Source organism: Dendrobates tinctorius, unplaced genomic scaffold, assembly GCF_039654945.1.
Source record: "Dendrobates tinctorius isolate UK_male_01 unplaced genomic scaffold, ASM3965494v1 ptg000020l, whole genome shotgun sequence".
In the NCBI taxonomy this organism is placed as follows: domain Eukaryota; kingdom Metazoa; phylum Chordata; class Amphibia; order Anura; family Dendrobatidae; genus Dendrobates; species Dendrobates tinctorius.
In genome coordinates this window covers 12,770,628-12,796,303 of record NW_027361688.1, presented here as the reverse complement: position 1 = coordinate 12,796,303, position 25,676 = coordinate 12,770,628, and the positions used below count along the sequence as shown (strand labels likewise).

General features: G+C 46.6%; 2 protein-coding genes across 5 annotated transcripts in view; both read left to right on the top strand.

The window, feature by feature from the left end:
• Positions 1-9,122, top strand: part of PACSIN2 (protein kinase C and casein kinase substrate in neurons 2) — a 60,264-nt gene extending 51,142 nt beyond the window's left edge. For 3 of the 4 annotated variants that reach the window (XM_073567699.1, XM_073567701.1, XM_073567700.1), the window contains exons 6-11: positions 746-921; positions 1,177-1,297; positions 2,399-2,520; positions 4,074-4,181; positions 5,945-6,135; positions 6,234-9,122. In XM_073567699.1, coding sequence (XP_073423800.1) covers positions 746-921; positions 1,177-1,297; positions 2,399-2,520; positions 4,074-4,181; positions 5,945-6,135; positions 6,234-6,346 — 831 coding nt within the window. In that variant the 3' untranslated portion in view covers positions 6,347-9,122. The remainder of the gene's footprint in view (positions 1-745; positions 922-1,176; positions 1,298-2,398; positions 2,521-4,073; positions 4,182-5,944; positions 6,136-6,233) is intronic. The other variant, XM_073567702.1, reaches the window with a different exon arrangement.
• Positions 9,123-15,891: 6,769 nt separating this feature from the next.
• On the top strand, positions 15,892-25,076 carry SAMM50 (SAMM50 sorting and assembly machinery component). Its single transcript, XM_073567698.1, has 15 exons — positions 15,892-16,042; positions 17,238-17,348; positions 17,933-18,034; positions 18,106-18,193; positions 18,339-18,445; positions 18,535-18,665; positions 19,960-20,047; positions 20,194-20,322; positions 20,484-20,555; positions 20,723-20,809; positions 21,055-21,125; positions 21,210-21,277; positions 21,366-21,512; positions 23,744-23,885; positions 24,860-25,076. Exons 1-15 carry the CDS (start codon positions 16,022-16,024, stop codon positions 24,903-24,905), a joined length of 1,410 nt encoding a protein of 469 aa, XP_073423799.1. The 5' UTR covers positions 15,892-16,021; the 3' UTR covers positions 24,906-25,076.
• Positions 25,077-25,676: the final 600 nt, after the last annotated feature.

The following is a 25,676-nucleotide window of genomic DNA, read 5'->3' as shown; positions in this document are numbered from 1 at the left end:
CCCCTCTCCGCCGTTGCGGAGGGTTGTCGGCCGCCCCTCTCCGCCGTTGCGGAGGGTTGTCGGCTCCCCTCTCCGCCGTTGCGGTCCCATTACTTGTCACAACCTCTTGTTTTCATGCTTGAAAATCCTGATCTACATCTCCGCAAACTGTGAGAAGCCGTTGAATAATTCATGGCTCCCCTGGTGAATAATGCATAGGACATCGGAGTAGGGGGACTTCCCTTCTCGCCATGACGTGTGTGCGCTTATATAGGGGGCTATAAGGTTTCCATATGTGACCTTTTACCTTCATCTGATTTTTTTTTTTTTCTTTTTTTTTTTTCTTCCTCCAAAAAATAGGAATCAAAATGAAAGTATTAGCAGCACAGAGTATTTAAGGAGATGCGGCATGGGAATGTCTTGTGGGAGTCAATGAACGGTCTAATCATGGTATTATTATTTACTAAGGGGTGGCGGCGGGGGCGCATGTGAAAGGTAATATATGAGCTGATACTGGAAGAAGCAGCACAGAGTATTTCAGGAGCTCTGGTGGGGAAAGGGTTAGGATCAGGAGACCTCCACATGCATCAATCAAGAGCAGAGGGGGACACTTCTATACTTCTCTCCCAGCCCCCCATCAAATAACACTGCTTGCATTTTTGCTGGCTCATACCTGCTGACTGTCTCCTTTTTTTAAAAAAAAGTAAATGAAATGACCCAGCGCAGCGATGTCTGCGAATAATCCGCCGTCCTGTGCTCTTCACAGACCAAAGAGAAATACGAGAAGACCCTGAAGGACCTGGACAGCGCCACCCCGCAGTACATGGAGAACATGGAGCAGGTGTTCGAGCAGTGCCAGCAGTTCGAGGACAAGAGACTCCGCTTCTTCCGAGACCTGCTGCTCGACGTGGAGAAGCATCTGGATCTGTCCAACCTGGATGGGTGAGATCTCATCCGGATCATCATTTGGTTCAGGGTTGTCCAAGGCGCGGAGCGTCCAGACCTGAGGGGGATGGAAGGGTCATTATAGGTATGGCGGGATGGATAAGAACAACTCGATTGGTGGGGAGATATAAAGACCCCGACGCCTCCTACCTGTTAATGTGCTGTTGATTTTCTCCCGGTGATATGTGGCGGCACTAATCCGGCTGGTGAAATCTTGGCCGCCCTGGTCACTGACTGTTTCCTCCTCCCCAGTTATTCCAGTATATACCGAGACCTGGATTACTCCATCAAGTCCGCCGACGTCCTGGAGGACCTCAAGTGGTTCAAGAACAATCACGGCCCCGGCATGTCCATGAACTGGCCGCAGTTCGAGGTGGGTGGGCAGCTATCGCCTGTGTATGGAGGGGCGGGGGGATAGAGCAGTGGCGCCCTCCCCCCGAGAGTGGCCGCTGCCGGTATGACATCGCCTTTACATTTTCTCATCCAATGTTAATATTTCTCCTCCCGTCTCTCCTGCCTTCCATGACGCCAGGATGAAGTAAGTAACGTCCCCCCTGGTGGCCCGTCCGCTCCTCGCTCCATTTGTTGGTCGGGGGCGTGTCCCCCCCCCCCCCCGGTCAGCTGTTTTCGGGTCCCGCTGTGTCACAGCGCCCCTCCTGTCCACAGTTCTGGAATTACAACTCATCCTCCCTCTTTAAATGAGGCTGAGGTGTAGTACCAGAAACTGCCAGTGAAGACAGGTGGCGCTATATATTTTTTACCCCAGTGCAATTTCTACAGTATATTGTCCAAACTGATTATTTGCACTGGTATTTGTAGTTCGCCAGCGGCCACATAACTGGATGTGTTAAATCCTAAGGAAACTTTTTTTTTTTTTTTTTTTGTTACATTCCTATTGGCCATGTAATGGGAATGTAATATGTGGGCGTAGCGCCCCCTTCTGGTGGTAGATCACACTGCAGTGCATCTACGTGATCGCTCTCATTACGTCAATGTTCTTTTTTTTTTTCTTTTTTTTTTGCTTTTCAAGGGCATATGCGCCCCCCAGGGTTCTGCCAACCCGACTGCTGCCACCCTGTGGTGAGCAGCTGTAATAGCAGATGGCCTTCGCGTTTCGCTTTTGTAATGACGTTAATGGTGCATGAAACGCGACTGGGAGGCTTCAGGGCTAATTCTCTCCTGATTTATTTATATATTTTTTTATTTTGTGTCATGGCAACCTGATGGCGGCTCATACTTGCGCTCCAGTTACATCTCGCGGCGTTCGTCACGATCCGGCGGGGTAGCGCTCCCCTCGCATGCTGCATGATCTGTTCCGTTTCATTTGCTTCTCATGAGACGAATAAGGGGAAAAAAAATGGCTGCTTGTGGCTGCATTATGTTCTTTGTTCACCAGTGCCCCCTAATGGAGAGAGAGGAGTACTGCACCTTCATCTTCCCCCTTTTTTTTTTTTTTGTTAACCCTTTCCTGTAGGAATGGTCTGCTGACTTAAACCGTACTCTGAGCCGGAGAGAGAAGAAGAAGCCCGGAGAGGGGGTCACCCTGACGGGAATCAGTCAGGCGGGCGAGGGGTCTCTGCAGAATAAACACAGCAGGTGGGCCCGCACGTCTTTATATCCTTTACTTTGGACTTGGTTGAAGGGGCTGTCCAGGATTAGGGAAACGTGGCCACTTCATTTTTTTAAGAGACAGCGCCACTCCTGACCATGGGTTGTCTAGTTTTGCAGATCGGGCTGCAATACCACACGCTACCACGCGATCAGGGGTGGCGCTGTTTCTGAATTTCTTTTTTTTTCTTAACGGGGTTGTCTGGTTCAGATAACAGATATTAATGGGAGCTGTTATGGCGCTGAACAGGTGACGTAAATCTATGTGGTCAGTGAGAGGGGCTGGAAAAGGGCGTCTTGGTCCCTGGATTATAATGGGTGTCAAGTAATGCCTCAGTTATCCTAAGGTGGTGCTGCAGGGAATAGAAGTACTCCCAGTAATTACTGCTGATCAGTGGGAGTCTCAGCTCATTATGAAGGGTCCCTTCTAGGAGGAGGACCCCTTTAAATTATTTTATTTTTTTTTACCATGATTTGATACTTAGTTATTCCCAGCTCCACGATCCTATCCCGATATGTAGTTGGTGTAATAATAATTTTTAGCAAATATCTCCAATTAGAAATGTAGTATAGCTCTTCTGATTAGCTTTGTCCCTTACCCCATGTTCAGGGCATTGCAGTAGCAGATATCCATGGCTACGAGAACTGTCACTATGTGAGTAGTTGTAACCATGGATACCTAAGCAACTGCAACGCCCTGCATATGGGGTAAGCGGCCTAGCTTATCGGAAGAACTGTACTACATTTCTAATTTGGAGGTATTTGCTAATATTATTACCACAACAACTACATAGTGGGATAGGATCTTGGAGGTGGGAATATCCCTTTGGGTACTTTTCCATTATCCAGATGCAACTGGCGTCCCTAAAGTAATGGGAGCAAATTTGCAACAAATAAAATATTTGGTGGGTGCGTTACTCATCTAATTAGGGAGGCAGGTGGGAAACCATCATTTGGGGGGAGTCGTGTTCGAGGAGAAAGAACCACCCGTTGGTAACGTCAAGTTACTTAAAGGGGTATTCCCATTTCCTAAATCCTATCCCAGCATGTAGTAGGTGTAATAATATCAGCAAATGCCTCCTATTTAGAAATGTAGTATAGTTCTTCTGATTAGCTATGTCTCCTCATGTGCAGGCATTGCAGTAGCTTAGGTATAGTGACAGGTAGCTAGGTAGTGGTCATAACCATGGATATCTAAGTCACCACAATGCCCTGCATAAGAGGTAAGCGACATGGCTAATCAGAAGAACTGTTATACATTTCTAATTGGAGGTGTTTTTCTAAAATGATCATGACACCTACTACATACTGGGATTGGAACTTGGAGATGGGACTACCCTTAACTGGGTCGTGATCAGTTTGGGGGTTACTTCCAACCAACACGACGGTATGGCCAGGCCTAGTAATTGCTAGGATGCACCCACGGTGCCGGCCGAGGATTTTTGCGCTGCCGCGTTGTCCTGAGGTGGCAGTCTCTTCCCCATAAAGTATGTGCCCCCCTGTCTGTGGTTTGATGCGCCTGCTCTCTTCTTCCCACATAGCCATCTTAGTGTCCAGTCAATACAGTCCACGCAGTCGAGTCCCAACCCCTTCGAGGACGAGGAGGAGACGAACAATATCATTGAGAAGGAGGACAGTAAAATGAAAAAGTTGGTGACTCGCTGCTCCCTGTTGTCTCTTCTTCTCGTCTGCACTTGTTTGTCCGTAGGGGGCGAGGAGCCGCGGAGCGCGGGGCATGGAACCTTACTCCGTCCACTCGTTTCTCTCTCTAACCCTGGTTTCCCCCCTTTTTTTTTTCCCCCCTTCCAGCACCGGACACTAACCTACCATTTATCTATTAACTCCGCTTATTAACTTGGAAACTGGCATGTGGGCGCTCGGGGGTCTCTCTGACAACTCAAGTCTCCACTTTTGGGGAAGGTATAGGTATTCTACCCCTTCTGTGGGCACAAGAGCGTCGTACTTTCAGAAACGGCGCCACGCCTGATCAACAGGTTGCATGCGGTATTGCAGCTCATGCCCTAGTCACTTTAGAAATAGTCCATGGTTCTTCTTTAAGACCAAATTTTGGGATGTTTAAGCCCTTCAAGCATTATCCACCCACTTCGGGTCCGGTTCATTGGACTGACCCTGTAGGGTCAGCCTGTCCTGCTGGTATATGTAGTATAGACTGCTCTTACATGTGTCCTTATATATCTGGGTAGAATACCTGTAGCCCCTCGCTGGGGATCATTGGGGTCCGAGCACTTCCTTTCCTCGTTGGAGGCTTCTTCTTTGGGAAGGCATCACTTTTTTTGGAGTTTTGTGTTCATTTCAGGCTCGGACTTGCCCACTGGAAAGCGGGAGAATCCACCGGTGGGCCCCTGTGAAGGAGTGCTCATGAGTAGCGCCATTATACTTGATTCCTAACTTGCAGAAATAACTATAATGCAATCATTCATTAATATAACATAGAACCAAGAGTAAATTTGTGTACTAAGGTCAGGCTATTTTTTTGCCTGTAGCTGACCACTGGGCCACAAGAATCAGAGAGACTTTACTAAACCAGTCCGCCACTGGTTCCGTTAGTTGACTATGAATGTAATAAGTATAATATATTTTTTCGTTATCACTTTGAAGGTCTCTTTCAATCAGCCGGGTATGATGACGGGAACTCGGTACGTTTTACTTAATAAGGGCAGACATTGTAGACTCGTTAAAATGTAACCCCTTGTCACACATCCGACTTTCAGATCACCAGTCAATTTCTAACATGAGTGCATACTGCCAAGAGACCTCTCTAAAGGCAGACCGCAAAAACTTTCTATCGACACCTGTTCGTAATGTGTAGAAAACTCCAGTTTTGACAGTTTATACCACTTTAGGTGACCTAGTCAATGGTGACACTGGCGTCTAAACAGTGAGATGGAACGAGGTGGGGGTGCGACCGCTCTCGGCCAGTCTGCTTCTCTGCAACCTTATAGTGGGGTGTTAATGGGGGGGGGGGAATCTACCTATGGCCACCACTGGGAGGAGCTCACTGCATGATGAGCTCCCCCTAGTGGAGGTTGCAGGCAGGTAGAAATGTATCATTGTTCCTTTATGTCTGTGCAGAGGATTTGGTGCTCTGTATCAGAATATTTGGCTCTCTGGTCAATATAAGGATATACATAGACCTTATTCTGCACAGAATTCCACCTGTAGGAGGAGGTTGGTCATTACCGCTGCCGGGCCTAACCACTACTGTACCTGCACGAGCCGCATTCACTTAACAAACCTCTTTGTTTTGCCCTGTAAAGCTGGAGCTGGCACTGTGCTGACCGCAGATGGCCTCCACCTGCCTTCTCTTGGTGCGGGGAGGTTGTAGCCGCGCCATATTCATTTTCCTCGCCCAGATATATGGGCTCTTACCCGGCACCATCTTGTATTCCAGCGTCAGCAGCTACGAAAAGAGCTACCCCACTGAGTGGTCCGATGACGAGTCCAACAACCCCTTCACCAGCAACGACGCCAACGGGGACAGCAACCCTTTTGATGAAGAGGCGGCTGCCGGATCCGAGGTTCGGGTCAGAGCACTGTATGACTACGAGGGGCAGGAGACTGACGAGCTCAGCTTCAAAGCCGGTAAGGGAAAGAGGGGATGACGCAAGTCATTAATGAGGACAAATCATTAATGGTAAAAAAAAAAAAAAGCCCATCACTTTTATTTTTTTTTTTATTAGGAGAAGAGCTGACAAAAATAGAAGATGAAGACGAACAAGGCTGGTGCAAAGGGCGTCTAGACGGCGGCCAAGTGGGCCTGTACCCTGCAAACTACGTGGAGCCTGTGCAGTGACATCGGAGCGCCGTCCTCCCCCCGCCTCTAGCGCGCGCCTAGTTCTCGTAATAACTTGTAATCTCGTCACTGGGATAAGTTGAATGCGACATAACCTGTAAATATTACAATGTAAGGAAGATGCGGTTGACACTAGGAATGACTTTGCAAACATTCGGTAGAGCTGGGAATCTTGATGTGTTTTTATTATTATTATTTTTTTTTTTTTTTTTTTTTTGTTTTTCTCCCTCTTTTTCAAAGTTAAGACAGAGTCTTCCTGTAAAGCGGCAGCTGTCCTTACTTTGAAAGGGACCCAGTTTAGTGCAAAATCAGCACATTTAAGAAAACGGTCCTGCTTGTTTTCTTACTGTAATATTTTTTTTTTTTTCCAATTTAATATTTTATTATTGGTCACTGTTGTGGACGGTGCCTTGCATTGATCCTGCGCATTCATGTATCCATATGACTTGTTAGAAGTGACCTTTTCTGTAATGTGGAATATATATTTTTTTAAGCGTTGCAGTTCTGTATATTTTTTTTTTTTTTTTTTTTTATAATGAGGTTCTTGTCTTATTTAATGTCGGGGGTAGATAATAAATTCTTTCCCCCCCTCCCCTTTACTTTTCCCCTCCCCTTTATCCCCACCCTTTTTTCCCCTTTATCCCCACCCTTTTTTCCCCTTTATCCTCACCCTTTTTTCCCCCACCCTTTTTTCCCCTTTATCCTCACCCTTTTTTCCCCCCTTTATCCTCACCCTTTTTTCCCCTTTATCCTCACCCTTTTTTCCCCTTTATCCTCACCCTTTTTTCCCCCTTTATCCTCACCCTTTTTTCCCCCTTTATCCTCACCCTTTTTTCCCTCACCCTTTTTTCCCCACCCCCTTTTTTTTTTTTTTTTTTTTTGCCGTTTTTCCTCGCTGCTTCTATTCAATTATAGTAAAAATTCTGAATTATAAGCTCGGGTTTTATCACCAACGAATGACACCATATATTTAAAAAAAAAAAATAAATAAAAAATTAAAGATGTATAAAAAAAAAAAAATAGCCCGGCCTTAGCAGATAGTAATATAGTATTGTATTTAAAAATGCTGTTACAGTAAATTGTGGCAGAGCTCAAACACCTAAGCCTGGGTCAAAAATAATTTAAAAAAAAAATAAAAAAAATCTTATTTTATTCTTCCTTCCTGTGTCACTCGATATTCAGAAATGATCTATTTCGATTTAACAGATCATAACCTGGATTAATCGGGGGGACTATTTTCTGGTATTTATAACACTTTCCTCTCGCTTCACATTCCCTCACGATGTACAAATGATCTGATGATAGTGTCTATTTTTATTATTGTAATTTTTTTTTTTTTTCGTATTCTGTCCTGTACGGCAAATCTGATAAATATATATATATTTTTTTTTTTTTTTTCCCTTTTCTGTCCTGTCCGGCAAATCTGATTATATTTTTTTCATTCCCTATTCTGTCCTGTCCTGTCCGGCAAATCTGTTATATATATCTGATATATATCTCTATCTATAATTTTTTTTTTTTTTTTTTTCATTCCCTATTCTGTCCTGTCCTGTACGGCAAAGCAAATCTCTGATATTAGCTGTAGGCCACTTCCCCTGTTGGTCAGACACAAAGTATTACATGAAAACCCTCTATTCCTAGGACCAACCGAGAGCCATGCACCTGTTTTACTTCGAGCATGTCATGGTGGGTAAGGGCTTTTTTTTTTTTTTTTTTTTTTTTTTCGGGTCAATCTTAAGACCTCCTCCACCTTTTCCGTAGACTTGATGGCAGAACCGGAGCTGATCTAGTTTAACCAGTTACATCCCAACGGCTACACACGTGTCGAGACTTTCTTCATGTCGTCATCTACTGTACAAGTAGCCAAACGCTGTGTTAGAGTAATGTGCGTTTGTGTCTATATGGGTAAAAAAAAAAAAAACCTAATAAAAAAAATCTACGTATTTATGCCTCTATATATATATAGATATATGATCCATTGACTATACCGGAGAGAATCCTTTTAAAACGCATGTCGTCTCGTGGATTTCATGACAGACTATGCTTGAAGACTGTTATCGATTCTAGATCCTTTCCTAGTTTTTTGGCTGTTATCATAGTCTTTAAAAAAAAAAAGTATTCTGTGATTCTGGAGGGAAAAATTTTTTTTTTTTAAAAAAGTTGGAAAAAAAAAAAAAAATACAAGAAAAAAAAACAAAAAACTAAAATTTTAGGTAATAAACTAAGGGGGAAAAAAAAGTGTCGTGAATACGTAACTTTGGAAATTGGTGACTTCTTCGTAAGCTTCTTCTCAGTCCTGTGTGGATTTCTCGTAGCGAAACACTGTAAAAAAACAAAACAAAAAAGAAACACACAAAACCGTCTTCCACAACGTCTCGGAGATGGAGAATCTCGGGCGGTGGCACCTATGGGAGTTGGTCTTCTCGGAAGAAGACGGTGGCTTCTTTTACCTCGGTGCCACAAGTCTTTATGACCAGGGGGCTAACTGATGTGGTGGTGTGCAGAGTAGATCCTTTTGTTTTTTGTCCTCCGTCCTATACCCCCCCTCACTTACCGCCTCTGTAGGGAGCAGGTGTGAGAGACCTCCTGGTTTACAATGACGTGTTGTCGATCGTTTCGAATACGGTTTGTCGAGGAAAGTCTTTACCGCGTACTATAGCACAAGTAACTGTTCACAAAGCTGATTTTTGTGGGATTTCGGGGGTAAGTTGGGCCACACCAGGAATCTTGGCTGTAATCCTATGAAAAGAATACAAATATATTTTATTGGAATTCTCCCGGTGTTTTTGTGTGTTTATTTATTTTTTTTATTATATATTTATATACATAATGAGATTACTTTTCCTTTTCCAGTGGCTTGTCTTAGCCCCCTAATAGAAGGAAATCGATTTCTGCCTGTTTAGATCCTTTATTTTTAAAGGGGGGTTTTCTGACCTCCCAACTTTTTTTGTTTCATGAGCTAATCTGTTCTAGATTGTAATAAAATTGACCCACGCAATGTATTTTTGCTTGTTTTTTGGTGTTTTACTCTCATTTCCTCTGGATTTTGACTGCAGTGCCGCCATTTTGGATTTTTTTTTTTTTTTTTTTTTACTAGCTCCTCTTTCTGTTTTAACAGCTTCGTGTTCGTTTTCCCAAACCAAACCCATGAAGCTTTGTGCTGGCCTCATAGCCAGTGCTGGTATCACCCCCGCTCATTTCCTCTCCGATTACCCCTTTTAAGCAGTCTTAAAGTACAGCCGTATTAACACACCTGTATTCCACTGTCTGTGACTCACGGACCGGTTGGGGTGGATCACCTGCCTTAAACGTGACCTCTTCACAGGCACTTATGAGGTTGTCAGGTTATGCCACTGCAGCGGTTTGGTGCGTCGCTGTCCGCACTTGGATTGCAACACACAAATGTGTGAATCTGACCAAGCACAGAAGTTCCAAGAAAATAGCCAAATGCGTCCATACTGGACCTGGCAGCTTCCTGTCAATAAACATGATGGCGGCCAGAAGACGAGAGAGCGCACCGTCAATACGTCTCGAGTGCACAGATCTTACCAAATTCAGTGTATAAACCGTGTGTAGAGAGCTCCCTCTAGTGGTGACTGCAGGTGCACAATGTTAGATTGTTCTCTTCTGTCTATGCAGGGGATTATGAAGGGAAGGGTCTCGGTTCGCAGACGATGACCCCCCCCCCCCCCCCCCTCTTCTTTCTACACCACAAAAAAACTGTCACAAAGGCCAAAAGAAGTGATTTTAAAGCATTGTACCATCAGCCCAACTGCTGGGGAGTTTGGAGTAGTTTCAAGGTTGACAGTAGCCTTAAGGCCATCGAGTCCAACCTATAACCTAACATGTTGATCCAGAAGAAGGCATAAACCCCACGGGGGCGGGCATTAATAGCGCCATAGTCATCAAGTACATAGCCGTATAAACTGGATTGAGATGGGAACACCGTGCTCGGACTGGCCGGAACCTCTCCCGACCGGAGCGTGACGGCTGCATGGAAATACATGGTGTCGCTCTCGGGTTGGGAGACCCTCCGGCCAATCTGTGCACTGCATTCTATTCTCGGTCTGGTTTATACGGCCGTCTGACTGCGCTATTAGGGGGAAAAAAACATATCCTTCCTGACTCCATATTGGGCAATCAGACTAGTTCCCTGGATCAACGTCCATCGCAGAATCTAGTGTCCATAAACGAATATATTTTTCAAGAAAGGCAGCCAGGCCCTGCAAGAATTATAGGTAGTGAATTAACCATCATAGCATCATGTGGCAAAGAGGTCCATAGTCTCACGGCTCTTACAGGAAAGAATCCATAGTGTCTCACGGCTCGTACAGGAAAGAATCCATAGTGTCTCACGGCTCGTACAGGATTCATAGTGTCTCACGGCTCGTACCGGAAAGAATCCATAGTGTCTCATGGCCCGTACCGGAAAGAATCCATAGTGTCTCACGGCCCGTACCGGAAAGAATCCATAGTGTCTCACGGCTCTTACAGTAAATAATCTCCACCAGTGAATATGATTAAACCTTCCTTTCTCTAGGTCAGGGATGTCAAACTCGCACAGGGCCAAAATTAAAAATTTGGGAAACGTTGTGGGTCATCTTTTAATATTTATAAAAAACACAATTGAGGAAATGATCATATGACGACGATGAACCACAGATTGCACCACGAACAAAGTACATTTTAATGAACAGATCTTAAGAGTCAGATCACATGACCGGAGCACTGGGTATTTCCTCGAGAGCAGGGGCGTACATAGAAATAATGGGGCCCCAAAAAAGCCTTAATATTTGGAAGGGTCACAGAAGAGCATATGTCACAACGTTGCAGCCTTTGCAAAGTAACTTTCCTCCTATGGAAACCCTAGATGGCCCTCTTCTTGACCCCATGAAGTATGATGCCAACAAGTGCCCTCAATACACAGTTTGATACCCCTACAGTGAATTCCTCCACAGTATCTGCAACATGCACAGTACGATGACCCTACTATACCCCCACTTCAAAGTATGATGCTCCAACTGTGATCCCTTCACAGCCCTTCCACACAGTACAATGGGCCCCATATAGTTCTCCATACAGTATAATGGCCCCATATAGTCCTCCATACAGTATAATGGGCCCCATATAGTCCTCCATACAGTAAAATGGGCCCCATATAGTCCTCCATACAGTATAATGGGCCCCATATAGTCCTCCATACAGTATAATGGGCCCCATATAGTCCTCCATACAGTATAATGGGCCCCATATAGTGCTCCATACAGTCTAATGGGCCCCACATAGTCCTCCATACAGTTTAATGAGCCCAACATTGACCTCCATACAATATAATGTGCCCCGCATAAAAAAAAAAAATACTCTCCTAACCTTATTCCCCTGCTGCTCCGGGCTCAGCGGCGAGTGCTCTGAAGCTCTTCACTGCTCAGCACAGCAGGCGAAAAATAGTGATATCATCGCACCCTGCTGCGTTGAGATGTCTGACACCGAAGGAGAGTGTGGGAGGGAGCGTATGGCTTCCCTCTTCCATCATTGCTGTCAACTGTATTGGCATTCAGGATGCCGATACAGGTGAAAGTGTGATGGCGGCGCTGTGGGACAAATATGTATGGGCACAATAATCGGGGGCCATTGGCATTTACAGTGCCTACAAGTAGTATTCAACCCCCTGCAGATTTAGCAGGTTTGATAAGATGCAAATAAGTTAGAGCCTTCAAACTTCACACAAGAGCAGGATTTATTAACAGATGCATAAATCTTACAAACCAAAAAGTTATGTTGCTCAGTTAAATTTTAATAAATTTTAAACCTAAAAGTGTGGGTCAATTATTATTCAACCCCTAGGTTTAATATTTTGTGGAATAACCCTTGTTTGCAGCTAATAATCGTCTTTTATAAGATCTGATCAGGCCGGCACAGGTCTCTGGAGTTATCTTGGCCCACTCCTCCATGCAGATCTTCTCCAAGTTATCTAGGTTCTTTGGGTGTCTCATGTGGACTTTAATCTTGAGCTCCTTCCACAAGTTTTCAATTGGGTTAAGGTCAGGAGACTGACTAGGCCACTCCAACACCTTGATTTTTTGCCTCTTGAACCAGGCCTTGGTTTTGTTGGCTGTGTGCTTTGGGTCGTTGTCTTGTTGGAAGATGAAATGACGACCCATCTTAAGATCCTTGATGGAGGAGCGGAGGTTCTTGGCCAAAATCTCCAGGTAGGCCGTGCTATCCATCTTCCCATGGATGCGGACCAGATGGCTAGGCCCCTTGGCTGAGAAACAGCCCCACAGCATGATGCTGCCACCACCATGCTTGACTGTAGGGATGGTATTCTTGGGGTCGTATGCAGTGCCATCCAGTCTCCAAATGTCACGTGTGTGGTTGGCACCAAAGATCTCCATCTTGGTCTCATCAGACCAGAGAACCTTGAACCAGTCTGTCTCAGAGTCCTCCAAGTGATCATGAGCAAACTGTAGACGAGCCTTGACATGACGCTTTGAAAGTAAAGGTACCTTACGGGCTCGTCTGGAACGGAGACCATTGCGGTGGAGTACGTTACTTATGGTATTGACTGAAACCAATGTCCCCACTGCCATGAGATCTTCCCGGAGCTCCTTCCTTGTTGTCCTTGGGTTAGCCTTGACTCTTCGGACAAGCCTGGACTCGGCACGGGAGGAAACTTTCAAAGGCTGTCCAGGCCGTGGAAGGCTAACAGTAGTTCCATAAGCCTTCCACTTCCGGATGATGCTCCCAACAGTGGAGACAGGAAGGCCCAACTCCTTGGAAAGGGTTTTGTACCCCTTGCCAGCCTTGTGACCCTCCACGATCTTGTCTCTGATGGCCTTGGAATGCTCCTTTGTCTTTCCCATGTTGACCATGTATGAGTGCTGTTCACAAGTTTGGGGAGGGTCTTAAATAGTCAGAAAAGGCTGGAAAAAGAGATAATTAATCCAAACATGTGAAGCTCATTGTTCTTTGTGCCTGAAATACTTCTTAATACTTTAGGGGAACCAAACAGAATTCTGGTGGTTTGAGGGGTTGAATAATAAATGACCCTCTGAATAAACTTTTCACAATTTAAAAAAAAATTAAACAAAGAAATAACATTCTTTTTTGCTGCAGTGCATTTCACACTTCCAGGCTGATCTACAGTCCAAATGTCACAATGCCAAGTTAATTCCGAATGTGTAAACCTGCTAAATCTGCAGGGGGTTGAATACTATTTGTAGGCACTGTAGACTTCGTCCCATGGACTCCTGAGCACTTTGGCAGTGTCTGTACTATCAGTAGCATGCCACGGTTTTGGGCCTCATTCAGACGTCAGTATTTTTCAGATGCTCGGGGAGCACAAGGGACCCGCACTTTCCCTGCCTTTCTTGGCTCAGGGATGGTCACAGCACCATTGTCAGCGCTGCTTGTCCATACCAATGGAAAGACACAGCAGGTGCCGTTCATCAGTGCTCCGCATGGGTGGCCATTAAGGGCCCTGAAAATGGAGCACCTGGCAGTGAGCAGAAAGGACAAATGTTGGAGGGTCAAGTTTTCAGGTATTGATCGGTGGGGGTTTGATGGGTCGGACCAACACCGATCGGCATAATGAGGTACATTTATCCCTGCTAGCATGGAGAGGCAGTGTGCATCTGTGACCTCTGCGCCATTCTTACAGGGATTGTCAGCTCAGGTAACATTAATCTATGCGGGTCCCCACCTATCAATAAGGTATCCCCTATCATTTGACTAGGTGATAACGTATTTTCATTGGACATCCCCTTTATTAACTAAACTCCCACCAAGGCTTAGCCGTTTTCCACTCCTATCCATCATCCGTGATCTTGTAGACACTATATCCTCCATCCTAGTATATATGTCCACCATTCTGCCACTGTTCTTTAATGTATGGGTAAAAAATGAACCATTATATTCACCACTGGCGTACATAGAAGTTATGGGGCCCCATAGCAGAAGTATAATGCACTCCCCATAGTCCTCCATATGATATAATGCACAGCACATAGTCCTCTCTATAGTATACTGAATCTCCCATAGTCCTCCATTCAGTATAATGCAACCCTGATAGGCCTTCATATATTATAATGCACCCCATAGTCCTCCATATAGTATAATGCACCCTTCATATGTAGTGTACAGCCCATAGTACTCCATATATTATAATGCACCCTCTATATATAATGCACTCCCATATTCCTTCATATAGAATAATGCACCCTCCATAGTCCTCCACATTGGTATACTACACAGCCTATATCATTCATATAATATAATGCACAGACCATAGCCCTCCATATAGTATAATGCACAGCCCATAGTCCTCCATACAGTAAAATGCACTCCCCATGGTCCTCCATATAGGATAATGCACTCCATAGTTCTCACTATAGTATAACGCACCACATAATAGTATAATACACAGCCTATAGTCCTCCATATAATATAATGCACTCCCCATAGTCCTCCATATAGTATAATGCACTGCCCATAGTCATAGTCCATGTAGTAGTATGGCCACCGTGTAACCACTGATTTAAAATAAACACCTTCCCTCCATTGTCCCACCACGCGGTTTCCTCTTCTGAAGTTGGCAGCTGACTTCAGAGTGCAAGCGACAGGAGCGCATGACGTCCCTGTCATGTCACACGCACGCAGATGTCAGCTGCAGGCCTCTGCTTGGCAGCGTGTATTGTTGCGCACGGACCCAGCACGTCTTGGCACCTCAATACACTTCATCTGAATGTGCTTCCGAGCATACACCTCCAGCTGAAGTATTTGCTGGCGTAGGCGGGCCCGGTGGACACTGCTGTGACCGCGGTAGTTCTGCCCCTGCCTATGCGTCAGCCATAGTCGGGGCCCTCTACATTTTTATTGGTCCCCCAGGGGGAACCTGAATTGGCGAGCTCTTGTCAATATACTCTAATACTGCAGTGTGAAGTGTTGTAAAATGACTGCTCTCCTATGAAGGCACGCAGGCCCTGGGTTGCCATACCATGGAAATCACATCCAGCAATGATGTGGCGGGGGGGACGGATAGGCGTTGGAAGGTGCGCCTTTCCCCATTTCCAACCTCTTAAATGCCGCTGTCACGATTGACGTCACCATCTAAGAGGTTAAACTGTAATGGGACCTGGCTCCATTCTGGTGCCGGCTGTAGAACACAGCGCGCCCCCGAAGCGGCGCCCAATTTTTTAATCTCATTTTCCAGTGCACTATATGGTAAAATCAACGGTGCCGTTCAAAAGCGCAACAAGTGCCACAAAAAAACAAGCCCTCACGTGGCCATATTGACGGAAAATGGAAAAAAAAATACCGTGGCATAAAAGGGTTATGAAGATTTGCTGGAAAAAATAAACATTTCTCCTTTCCCCATTTTTAAGATGTAAACAAATATGGCTGACCACAGAAAGGAGCAGCAGGAAGGTCTGTTGTCATTTCAACTAAGAGGGGGAAAAAATAAAAAAAAAAAAATCTACGGTTAGCAACAAGGGGCAAAATTCTTCACACTCGTTCCGCAGGAAAGGTCACCCCGTCACGTGTCGCTTCTTTAGCCAATCATTCGTCGAGGAAGGCGGAGCTTTCACTAAGTGTCATGGCGGCCTCCAGGAGTGGTTGGTAGTCCGGGGCGGTCATCGAGGCAGCTGTTACCGGAGACGAACAGAGACTGGAGAGATGGGGACGGTGCACGCTCGGGTGAGGCCCGGAGTAGCGTATATGTGTCTGATAGGTGGCCGAGCGGTGTACTGAGGGCTGTGGGGTGGATAGAGGGTATTAGTATGGGGCAGTTCCTGGGAAAGTTGGGTGGAGCAATATGGCCGCCATTGGGGGGGGGGATTTCAGTGCTAATGTCCTATTTTCCTTCTTATTTGGACTGAAAAGTGAAAATAATCTTTTTTTTTTTCCTCGTGGGGATGGTGTTTCCATAGTAACAGTGATATGTGACTGGTGCAAGGAGCGGCACCAACCAGTCCGATCACTGGGATTTCCCGCCTCGATATGTCCTGAAGGTCGGATCGTCGGGGGTTAATGTCTGTCCGCAAACCCCTTTAAGGATGCGTAAAAAATAATGCCCTTTACAAAAAGCGAGAACACATCAGTCTGCATGGGAGCTGCGTACCCAAAACGGTATCTCCACGGTAACCGACTACAGACAAGCCCTGCGTAGTCTGATCTGTCGGTCTCCTGATTAAGCGGGTACCTTTATCCTATAAAATGACGGCATGTGGCGGTTTGAGAGACAGAAGCGAGGACGACTATGGGATTTGCTTGTGTATAGTCTGTTACCGTGGAAACTTGTAGGTCAGCAGATGAGCTATATACATAGAACAATTGAAAGTTTTGTTGTTGTTTTTTTGGGGTTTTTTTTGGAGGGGGGGCAATAAATAAAATATATAGTGACAGAAGTCTACACACCCTTTTGGGAAATTTGCCAGATGTGACAACGAATCAGGGCACATCTCTAATGTTCTTTACGCCATAGTAGAAAAAGTCTACACACCCCTTTGGAAGATTTCTTCGATGTGAAGGATCAGGGCGCGTCAATAATGTTCATTCCTCCATAGTTGCAGAAGTCTACACCCTTATGGGCGATTTCTTGGATTTGAAGGATCAGGAAAAGTTGCTAATGCTTATTCCACCCTATTTGCAGAAGTTTACATACCCTTATGGGAGATTTCTCGGATGTGACTGACCAAGGCACATCTCTAATGTTCATTCTTCCATAGTTGCAGAAGTGTACACGCCCTTATGGGAGATTTCTCGGATGTGACTGATGAGGGAACGTTGCTAATGTTCAGTCTTCCCTAGTTGCAGAAGTCTGCACACCCTCATGTGAGATTTCTTGGACATGTCAGATCAGGACACGTCCCTAATGTTCATTCCTCCGCAGAGTTTGGATCCTCTTCCTATGGATGGGCCGGATTTTGGGCCCGGAAGTGATGACGGCGATCTGGTGGAAGTGGAGCCGCAGAAGAAGCAGGAGATCTTAGAAAATAAAGATGTGAGTATGTGAAAAATCGACCCCCTAAAGCCCGAGGGGCCCCAGATAGACCCCTTAGCTCCACAGGGAGGAGACCAGTGCTATAAAAATGTTCTAATTGGGGGCAGAGTTTTCTCCATGTGGTAGTGCTGGAGAGTGACTGCCAATAGCATCCATCCTCCAGCGATCGATCGATTGCTCTGCCTGATCACCATCCATCGAAATGTGCTGAAAGGGACGTTCATACACTTTACAATAGTAACAGGCCGGGATCAGAGTTTTCCCATCCTGTGCGGTAGTTTTGGAGAGTGTCCGTCAATAACAGCCAACGTCCTGCGACTGATCGCTCTGCCTGATCACCATCACATATATGTACATCCAGATGCACCAAAGGGTTAATCATTCATCTCCCAACATAGATAATTAAAAGGCCGGGATTAGAGTTTTCTATGTACGTTAGTGCTGGAGGGTGACTGTTAAATGATCAGCCATGTTCCAGCTGGTAATCGCTCTGCCTGATCACCATCACATGACCATCAGGATAAAGTCGGAGTGGTAAGGGGTTAAATATGAAAGGGCTGCCCCCTAATAATTTTTTTTTCCAGGTTGTGGTTCAGCGCGTTCACTTCGAAGGTCTGGGAAGGACAAAGGACGACCTGGTCATGGCCGAGATCGCTGATGTCTTCAAGGCGAAGAATCTCATTGAGGTAAGTGGAGGGTGATATGGGGGGATCTTTCTGCCATTTGGTGGTCTCTTCACCAATTTTGACCTTTACAGGTGATGAGGAAATCCCACGAGGCCCGAGAGAAGCTCCTCCGTATGGGAATATTCCGAGAAGTGGAAGTCTTAGTGGATACCTGCCCAGGTGAGAACATGGGGGCATAGCAGACGGCGCCCTCTGCTGGTCAGCATCGGTATGTGTACACTGTAACCAGCAGGGGACGCTAAATGCTATACAGATCTGTGATGAGGCCTTAAAGGGGTAATTTAACCCCTTACTGATTTTCCAGACGACGACGCTCTTCCCAACGGCCTGGACGTCACCTTCGAAGTCACCGAGCTACGAAGGTTAACCGGGAGTTATAACACGATGGTCGGCAACAATGAAGGCAGCATGGTACGATACGTCCTGTGCCTATCCGGGAGGGGGGTACAAAGAGCCTGTATCCAACTCGTTAACTTTTTTTTTTTTTTTTTTATATAAAGGTTCTTGGACTCAAATTGCCAAACTTGTTTGGTCGGGCCGAAAAGATGACTTTCCAGTTCTCGTACGGAACCAAGGAGACGTCGTACGGTCTGTCCTTCTTCAAACCGCAAGTCGGCAACTTTGAAAGGAAGTAAGAAGCGACTTCATCCGCCTCAGGGTGGTTTTATTAAAGGGGTCGACTATGATTAAGGGGCAGGTCATCAATATCCGCTCCCCATCAACTAGCTCTTTCCAGCACCTGTACACCATCTAGCGGCCGTTCTCGGTACTGCAGTTCAGTTCTTATTTACCCTTCACCACCTTGCGATTTTTTTTCCATTTTTTTCGCTTACGTTTTTTTTTTTCCCCCTTCCCCTTCTTCCCAGAGCCATAACTTTTCTAATTTTCCGTCCACATAGCCGTATGAGGGCTTGTTTTTTTGCAGGATGAGTTGTATTTTTGAACGACACCATTCATTTTACCATATAGTGTACGGGAAAAAGGTAAAAAAAAAAAATTGCAAGAAAAAAAATGCAATTTGGGTTTTTTTTTATTTAAAGTGTTTGCTATATGGTAAAACTGACCCGCCATTACGATTCTCCAGGTCAGTACAAGTGCACAGACACCAAACATGTCAAGGTTTTTTGTTTTTTTTTTAACTTAAGTAGTGAAAAAACAAATTCCAAAATTTGTAAAACAAAAAACTGCTTATGTTGCCATTTTCCGGGACCTGTATTGTCTCCATTTTTTGGGACCTGGGGCTTATTTTTGCGCCCTGAGTTGACGTTTTTATTGATACCATTTTGGGGTAGATACGATGTTTTGTTCGCCTTTTATTGCGCTGTTGTTGCTGCCGCCCTAAACCCATAATTTTGGTGTTTTGATTTATTTTCTCTTTATGATGTTCACCGATCGCATTTACTTAGTTTATATATTGATAGGTCTGTTGTCTCTGAAATGCGGCGATACCAAATGTGTATTTTTTAATATTTTTTTATTTTCAATGGGGCCAAAAGGGGTGATCTAAACTTTTGTGTTTTTTTTATTTTTCTGACTTTAATAGTCTCGAAGCTGCGATCATTCGATCGCTTGTGCGTTCATAGGTGATTGATAATGACAGGCACACGCGGGGGGAGTCTTCTGCAGACGTCCGGCTGTCACGACAAACCCATCGGCGGCCCGTGATCACGTGACAGGGGCGCTGATTAGCGAGTCTTGACGTGCTTCCGTACTGCGCCTGTTAAATCCTACCGTCAGTGACTGACAGCGGCATCTAACTGGCTATTAATAAGACAGCCCCTTTAAAACTGGTAAATAAATTGGCACGTGCTCACACTGCCCCCTTGTGGTTATTCTCTGCTAAAATTAGTGGGTTTTTGTACAATTTAATAGTGTTTCCAATCTGTTAAACCCCCCCCTTCTTGTCTGTTCTTCTTTTCGTGTAGCTTCTGCTTCAATCTGTACAAAGTGACCGGACAGTTCCCCTGGAGCTCGCTGCGAGAGACCGACCGCGGCCTGTCCACTGAAGTCAATGTATGGAAAATTAATATGGGTTCATTATTAGTAACATTAGAGAGATTGCCTAGGATTATTGTGAAAAAAAAAAATAGCGCCACCGTTGACCGCAGGCGGTATTGCAACTCGGACTCAGCAATCCTGTACGTCTCCTTTGGTTACAGTTTCCAATATGGAAGACCAGCCACACCTTGAAGTGGGAGGGAGTCTGGCGAGAACTCGGCTGTTTAGCAAGAACCGCATCGTTCGCCATCCGGGAGGAAAGTGGTCACTCCCTGAAGTCTTCTCTCTCGGTACGTCTCCCGTTCACATGAGACTTGGATGCTGCAGTGATGGCGACACACGAGACCCCTGCAGCCACAGACGGGTGATCCCCCCCCCCCCCCCCCCCCCCATTATCTGACGTCGCAGCTTCTCTAGATTGACTCCATTTTTTTTCTGTTTTCACTCACAGCATTCAATGATGATTGATTCCCGCAATTCTACAATCCTGCCAAAGAGGGGCGCCTTACTGAAAATCAACCAGGTGACGCCATCTTCTACCCATAGCCCTAACCTGGTATATGATGTACTAGAGAGGGGGATATCCAGTAATGCGTTATCTCTGGGGGGCATGTAAGGGGTCTGCGTGCCGTGCAGGCCCTACGGGTGTGGAATCCCAGACCGATGTGTAAGGCTGTCTGTTCTCTGCAGGAGCTGGCCGGGTACACCGGGGGAGACGTCAGCTTCTTAAAGGAAGACTTTGAACTGCAAATAAACAAGCGTCTCGCGTGGGACTCGGTGAGATGATCTAGATAATAAATGCTGCCTTTGTTTTTCTTCATGGTCCGGGAAGTCGTGATATATGTGGATGTATAGAGCGGGCCCAGGAGCTGAGCCCGTGTCATACAGCCAGCACCTGCCTCTGACAGCGACCAGAGCCTAGCCCCTATCACTAATGTTTATCTAAATAAATGTACTTTCTCGTATTTACTTTTTAGTTGCCCAGTTACTGAATGATGTCTAATACTCACCTCTTGCCATAGGTGCTGTCCACTTCTCTCTGGGGCGGCATGCTGGTTCCTCTTGGAGATAGGCCGTCCAGTATTGCAGATCGGTGAGTAGAAGAGGGAACCAGCGGTTTCTTGGTCGGAGTCTATATTGTTGTAGTTGTTAATCACCATTTATACCATCTGTAAAGGTTTTATTTGGGAGGTCCGACAAGTGTGCGGGGATTCAGTATGTACAGCATCGGACCCCAGAGCGAAGGTCGGTACTTTCCATCAGATGACAGGAGGATGCAAATGTCAGTGATGCACGGAGATAATGATATTTGGTTTCTCCGCTGTCCGGGCAGGTGACTATCTGGGCGGTGAGGCTTACTGGGCCGGGGGTCTACATCTCTACACCCCACTACCTTTCCGTCCTGGCCGAGGTGGTTTTGGCGACCTTTTCAGGACACATTTCTTCCTTAATGCTGGAAACCTCTGCAACCTGAACTATGGTAAGGAGAGGAGAGAACTTCCAGAGGAGAGGAGAGACGGGAGGGAACGTTCAGAGGAGAGGAGAGACGGGAGGGAACGTCCAGAGGGGAGGAGAGACGGGAGAGGATGGAGGGAGGGAACTTCCAGAGGAGAGGAGAGATGGGAGAGGATGGAGGGAGGGAACGTCCAGAGGAGAGGATGGAGGGAGGGAACGTCCAGAGGAGAGACGGGAGGGGATGGAGGGAGGGAACATCCAGAGAAGAGGAGAGACGGGAGGGAACGTCCAGAGGAGGGGAAGGGAGGGAACATCCAGAGAAGAGGAGAGACGGGAGGGAACGTCCAGAGGAGGGGAAGGGAGGGAACATCCAGAGGAGAGGAGAGACGGGAGAGGATGGAGGGAGGGAACGTCCAGAGGAGAGGATGGAGGGAGGGAACGTCCAGAGGAGAGGAGAGACGGGAGAGGATGGAGGGAGGGAACGTCCAGAGGAGAGGATGGAGGGAGGGAACGTCCAGAGGAGAGGATGGAGGGAGGGAACGTCCAGAGGAGAGGAGAGATGGGAGGGGATGGATGGAGGGAGGGGAAGGGAGGAAACATCCAGAGAAGAGGAGAGACGGGAGGGAACGTCCAGAGGAGAGGAGAGACGGGAGAGGATGGAGGGAGGGAACGTCCAGAGGAGAGGAGAGATGGGAGAGGAGAGACGGGAGAGGATGGAGGGAGGGAACGTCCAGAGGAGAGGAGAGATGGGAGGGGATGGAGGGAGGGAACGTCCAGAGGAGAGACGGGAGGGGATGGAGGGAGGGAACGTCCAGAGGAGAGGAGAGACGGGAGGGGATGGAGGGAGAGAACGTCCAGAGGAGGGGATGGAGGGAGGGAACGTCCAGAGGAGAGATGGGAGAGGATGGAGGGAGGGAACGTCCAGAGGAGAGGAGAGACGGGAGAGGAGAGACGGGAGGGGATGGAGGGAGGGAACGTCCAGAGGAGATATGGGAGAGGATGGAGGGAGGGAACGTCCAGAGGAGAGGAGAGACGGGAGGGGATGGAGGGAGAGAACGTCCAGAGGAGAGGAGAGACGGGAGGGGATGGAGGGAGGGAACGTCCAGAGGAGAGGAGAGATGGGAGAGGAGAGACGGGAGAGGATGGAGGGAGGGAACGTCCAGAGGAGAGGAGAGATGGGAGAGGAGAGACGGGAGGGGATGGAGGGAGGGAACGTCCAGAGGAGAGACGGGAGGGGATGGAGGGAGGGAACGTCCAGAGGAGAGGAGAGACGGGAGGGGATGGAGGGAGAGAACGTCCAGAGGAGGGGATGGAGGGAGGGAACGTCCAGAGGAGAGATGGGAGAGGATGGAGGGAGGGAACGTCCAGAGGAGAGGAGAGATGGGAGAGGAGAGACGGGAGGGGATGGAGGGAGGGAACGTCCAGAGGAGAGATGGGAGAGGATGGAGGGAGGGAACGTCCAGAGGAGAGGAGAGACGGGAGGGGATGGAGGGAGAGAACGTCCAGAGGAGAGGAGAGACGGGAGGGGATGGAGGGAGAGAACGTCCAGAGGAGAGGAGAGACGGGAGGGGATGGAGGGAGAGAACGTCCAGAGGAGGGGAAGGGAGGGAACATCCAGAGAAGAGGAGAGACGGGAGGGAACTTCCAGAGGAGAGGAGAGATGGGAGAGGATGGAGGGAGGGAACGTCCAGAGGAGAGGAGAGACGGGAGGGGATGGAGGGAGAGAACGTCCAGAGAAGAGGAGAGACGGGAGGGAACGTCCAGAGAAGAGGAGAGACGGGAGGGAACATCCAGAGGAGAGGATGGAGGGAGGGAACGTCCAGAGGAGAGGAGAGACGGGAGAGGATGGAGGGAGGGAACGTCCAGAGGAGAGGATGGAGGGAGGGAACGTCCAGAGGAGAGGAGAGACGGGAGAGGATGGAGGGAGGGAACGTCCAGAGGAGAGGATGGAGGGAGGGAACGTCCAGAGGAGAGGAGAGACGGGAGAGGATGGAGGGAGGGAACGTCCAGAGGAGAGACGGGAGGGGATGGAGGGAGAGAACGTCCAGAGGAGGGGAAGGGAGGGAACATCCAGAGAAGAGGAGAGACGGGAGAGAACTTCCAGAGGAGGGGAAGGGAGGGAACGTCCAGAGAAGAGGAGACGAGAGGGAACGTCCAGAGGAGAGGAGAGACGGGAGGGAACGTCCAGAGGAGGGGAGGGAGGTGGAGGGAACGTTGAGGGGCGATAACATAATATTATTGTTTCTTTGTTCCCAGGTGAGGGCCCCAGAGCTCACCTCCGCAGGCTGGCGGAGTGCATCCGCTGGTCTTACGGTGCGGGTATCGTGCTACGCCTTGGAAACATCGCTAGACTGGAACTAAATTACTGCATCCCCATGGGCGTCCAGAGCGGAGACAGGTACGTAAGGTTAGATGATGAAGGCGCTGCAGAATACTGCATTAATCACTTCTCACATGGCCGCTACTTTAACACTTCCAGCATCGTGCTGCGCAGCGCCATCTTGGGAGCTGTTGACGCACCGTGTGTAGCATTGGCCGCGATCAGAGTTAACTCTGTACCTGGACTTCATCCCCCGAGCGATTTTCTGTTTTTTCCTCCCCTTCTTCAAAGAGCTATGACTTCTTTATTATTCTGTCCCCATAGCCATATCAGGGCTTGTTTTTTGCGGGACGACTTGTACTTTTGAATGCCACCATTTATTTTACCATATAATGTGCTGGCAAATGAGGGAAAAAAAATTTCAAGTGCGGTGACATTGCATAAAAAAGTGCTATTCCGCAATATTTTTTTAATCACTTTCATTATATGTTATAACTGACCTGCCATTATGATTCAGTACGAGCTCGCAGATAACAAACATAAGTTTTTTTTACTTACTGCAGTGGTGAAAAAAACACCACCATTTTCTGAGACCCATAACGCTTTCATTTTTTGTGCCCTGACCTGATCTTTTTGATGTTTTGATTTTATGGCAACCAAAAAAACCCAATAATTTTGGCTTTTAGATTTTTTTTCTCGTTACGCTGTTTACTGATCGGATTCATTTGTTTATATTTTGATAAATTGGACATTTCCGAACGCGACGATACCAAATATGTATTTTTTTTTTTTAAATGGTTAATGGGGTAAAAATAGGGGTGACTTGATTTTTTTTTTTTTCTATTTACTGTATTCAATAGTCCCCTTTGGGAACTTGATGTGAATCGTCCGTAACAATAAAACTTTGATAAAAAAAAAAAAGTAATTAAAATGTTCTTAAACTAATTTGGACATTATGAGGGGGGGGATGATAAAACCCCCAGAAATGTCTGGGCTTAGTTTACATAGATGTAGCGGATACCTGCTGCTTCACCGTGTCCTCTCCCCTCCAGGATCTGTGACGGAGTGCAGTTCGGCGCTGGGATTCGGTTCCTGTAATTCTCGGACAAGTTTCACCACAGAAAACAAAATCTCTTTACTATTTAAATCCAACATTTTGGTTTTGTTCTCGCTCCAAAAAAAAAAAAAAAAAAATATTTGTAAAGTTTCACGTGGCCACATTATTAAAAATAATAAAAAGGAAAAATATCATTCCTGGATGAACTTAAAGGAGTTGTCTACTCTGCCTTAATAATATAGGTCCGAAACGGAGGATGCATCCGGCCTGGAAACAACATACAGTGAGGAAAAAAAGTATTTAGTCAGTCAGCAATAGTGCAAGTTCCACCACTTAAAAAGATGAGAGGCGTCTGTAATTTACATCATAGGTAGACCTCAACTATGGGAGACAAACTGAGAAAAAAAAATCCAGAAAATCACATTGTCTGTTTTTTTTTCATTTTATTTGCATATTATGGTGGAAAATAAGTATTTGGTCAGAAACAAAATTTCATCTCAATGCTTTGTGATATATCCTTTGTTGGCAATGACAGAGGTCAAACGTTTTCTGTAAGTCTTCACAAGGTTGCCACACACTGTTGTTGGTATGTTGGCCCATTCCTCCATGCAGATCTCCTCTAGAGCAGTGATGTTTTTGGCTTTTCGCTTGGCAACACGGACTTTCAACTCCCTCCAAAGGTTTTCTATAGGGTTGAGATCTGGAGACTGGCTAGGCCACTCCAGGACCTTGAAATGCTTCTTACGAAGCCACTCCTTCGTTGCCCTGGCGGTGTGCTTTGGATCATTGTCATGTTGAAAGACCCAGCCACG

What these genes read in the sequence shown, in the direction of transcription:
- SAMM50 (XM_073567698.1), top strand. Translation starts at nt 16,022, where the DNA reads ATGGGGACGGTGCACGCTCGG. An exon ending in AGCGTCTCGCGTGGGACTCG is followed by an intron (nt 20,810 to 21,054) that starts GTGAGATGATCT and finishes CTCTTGCCATAG; the next exon opens with GTGCTGTCCACTTCTCTCTG. An exon ending in CATCGGACCCCAGAGCGAAG is followed by an intron (nt 21,278 to 21,365) that starts GTCGGTACTTTC and finishes CTGTCCGGGCAG; the next exon opens with GTGACTATCTGGGCGGTGAG.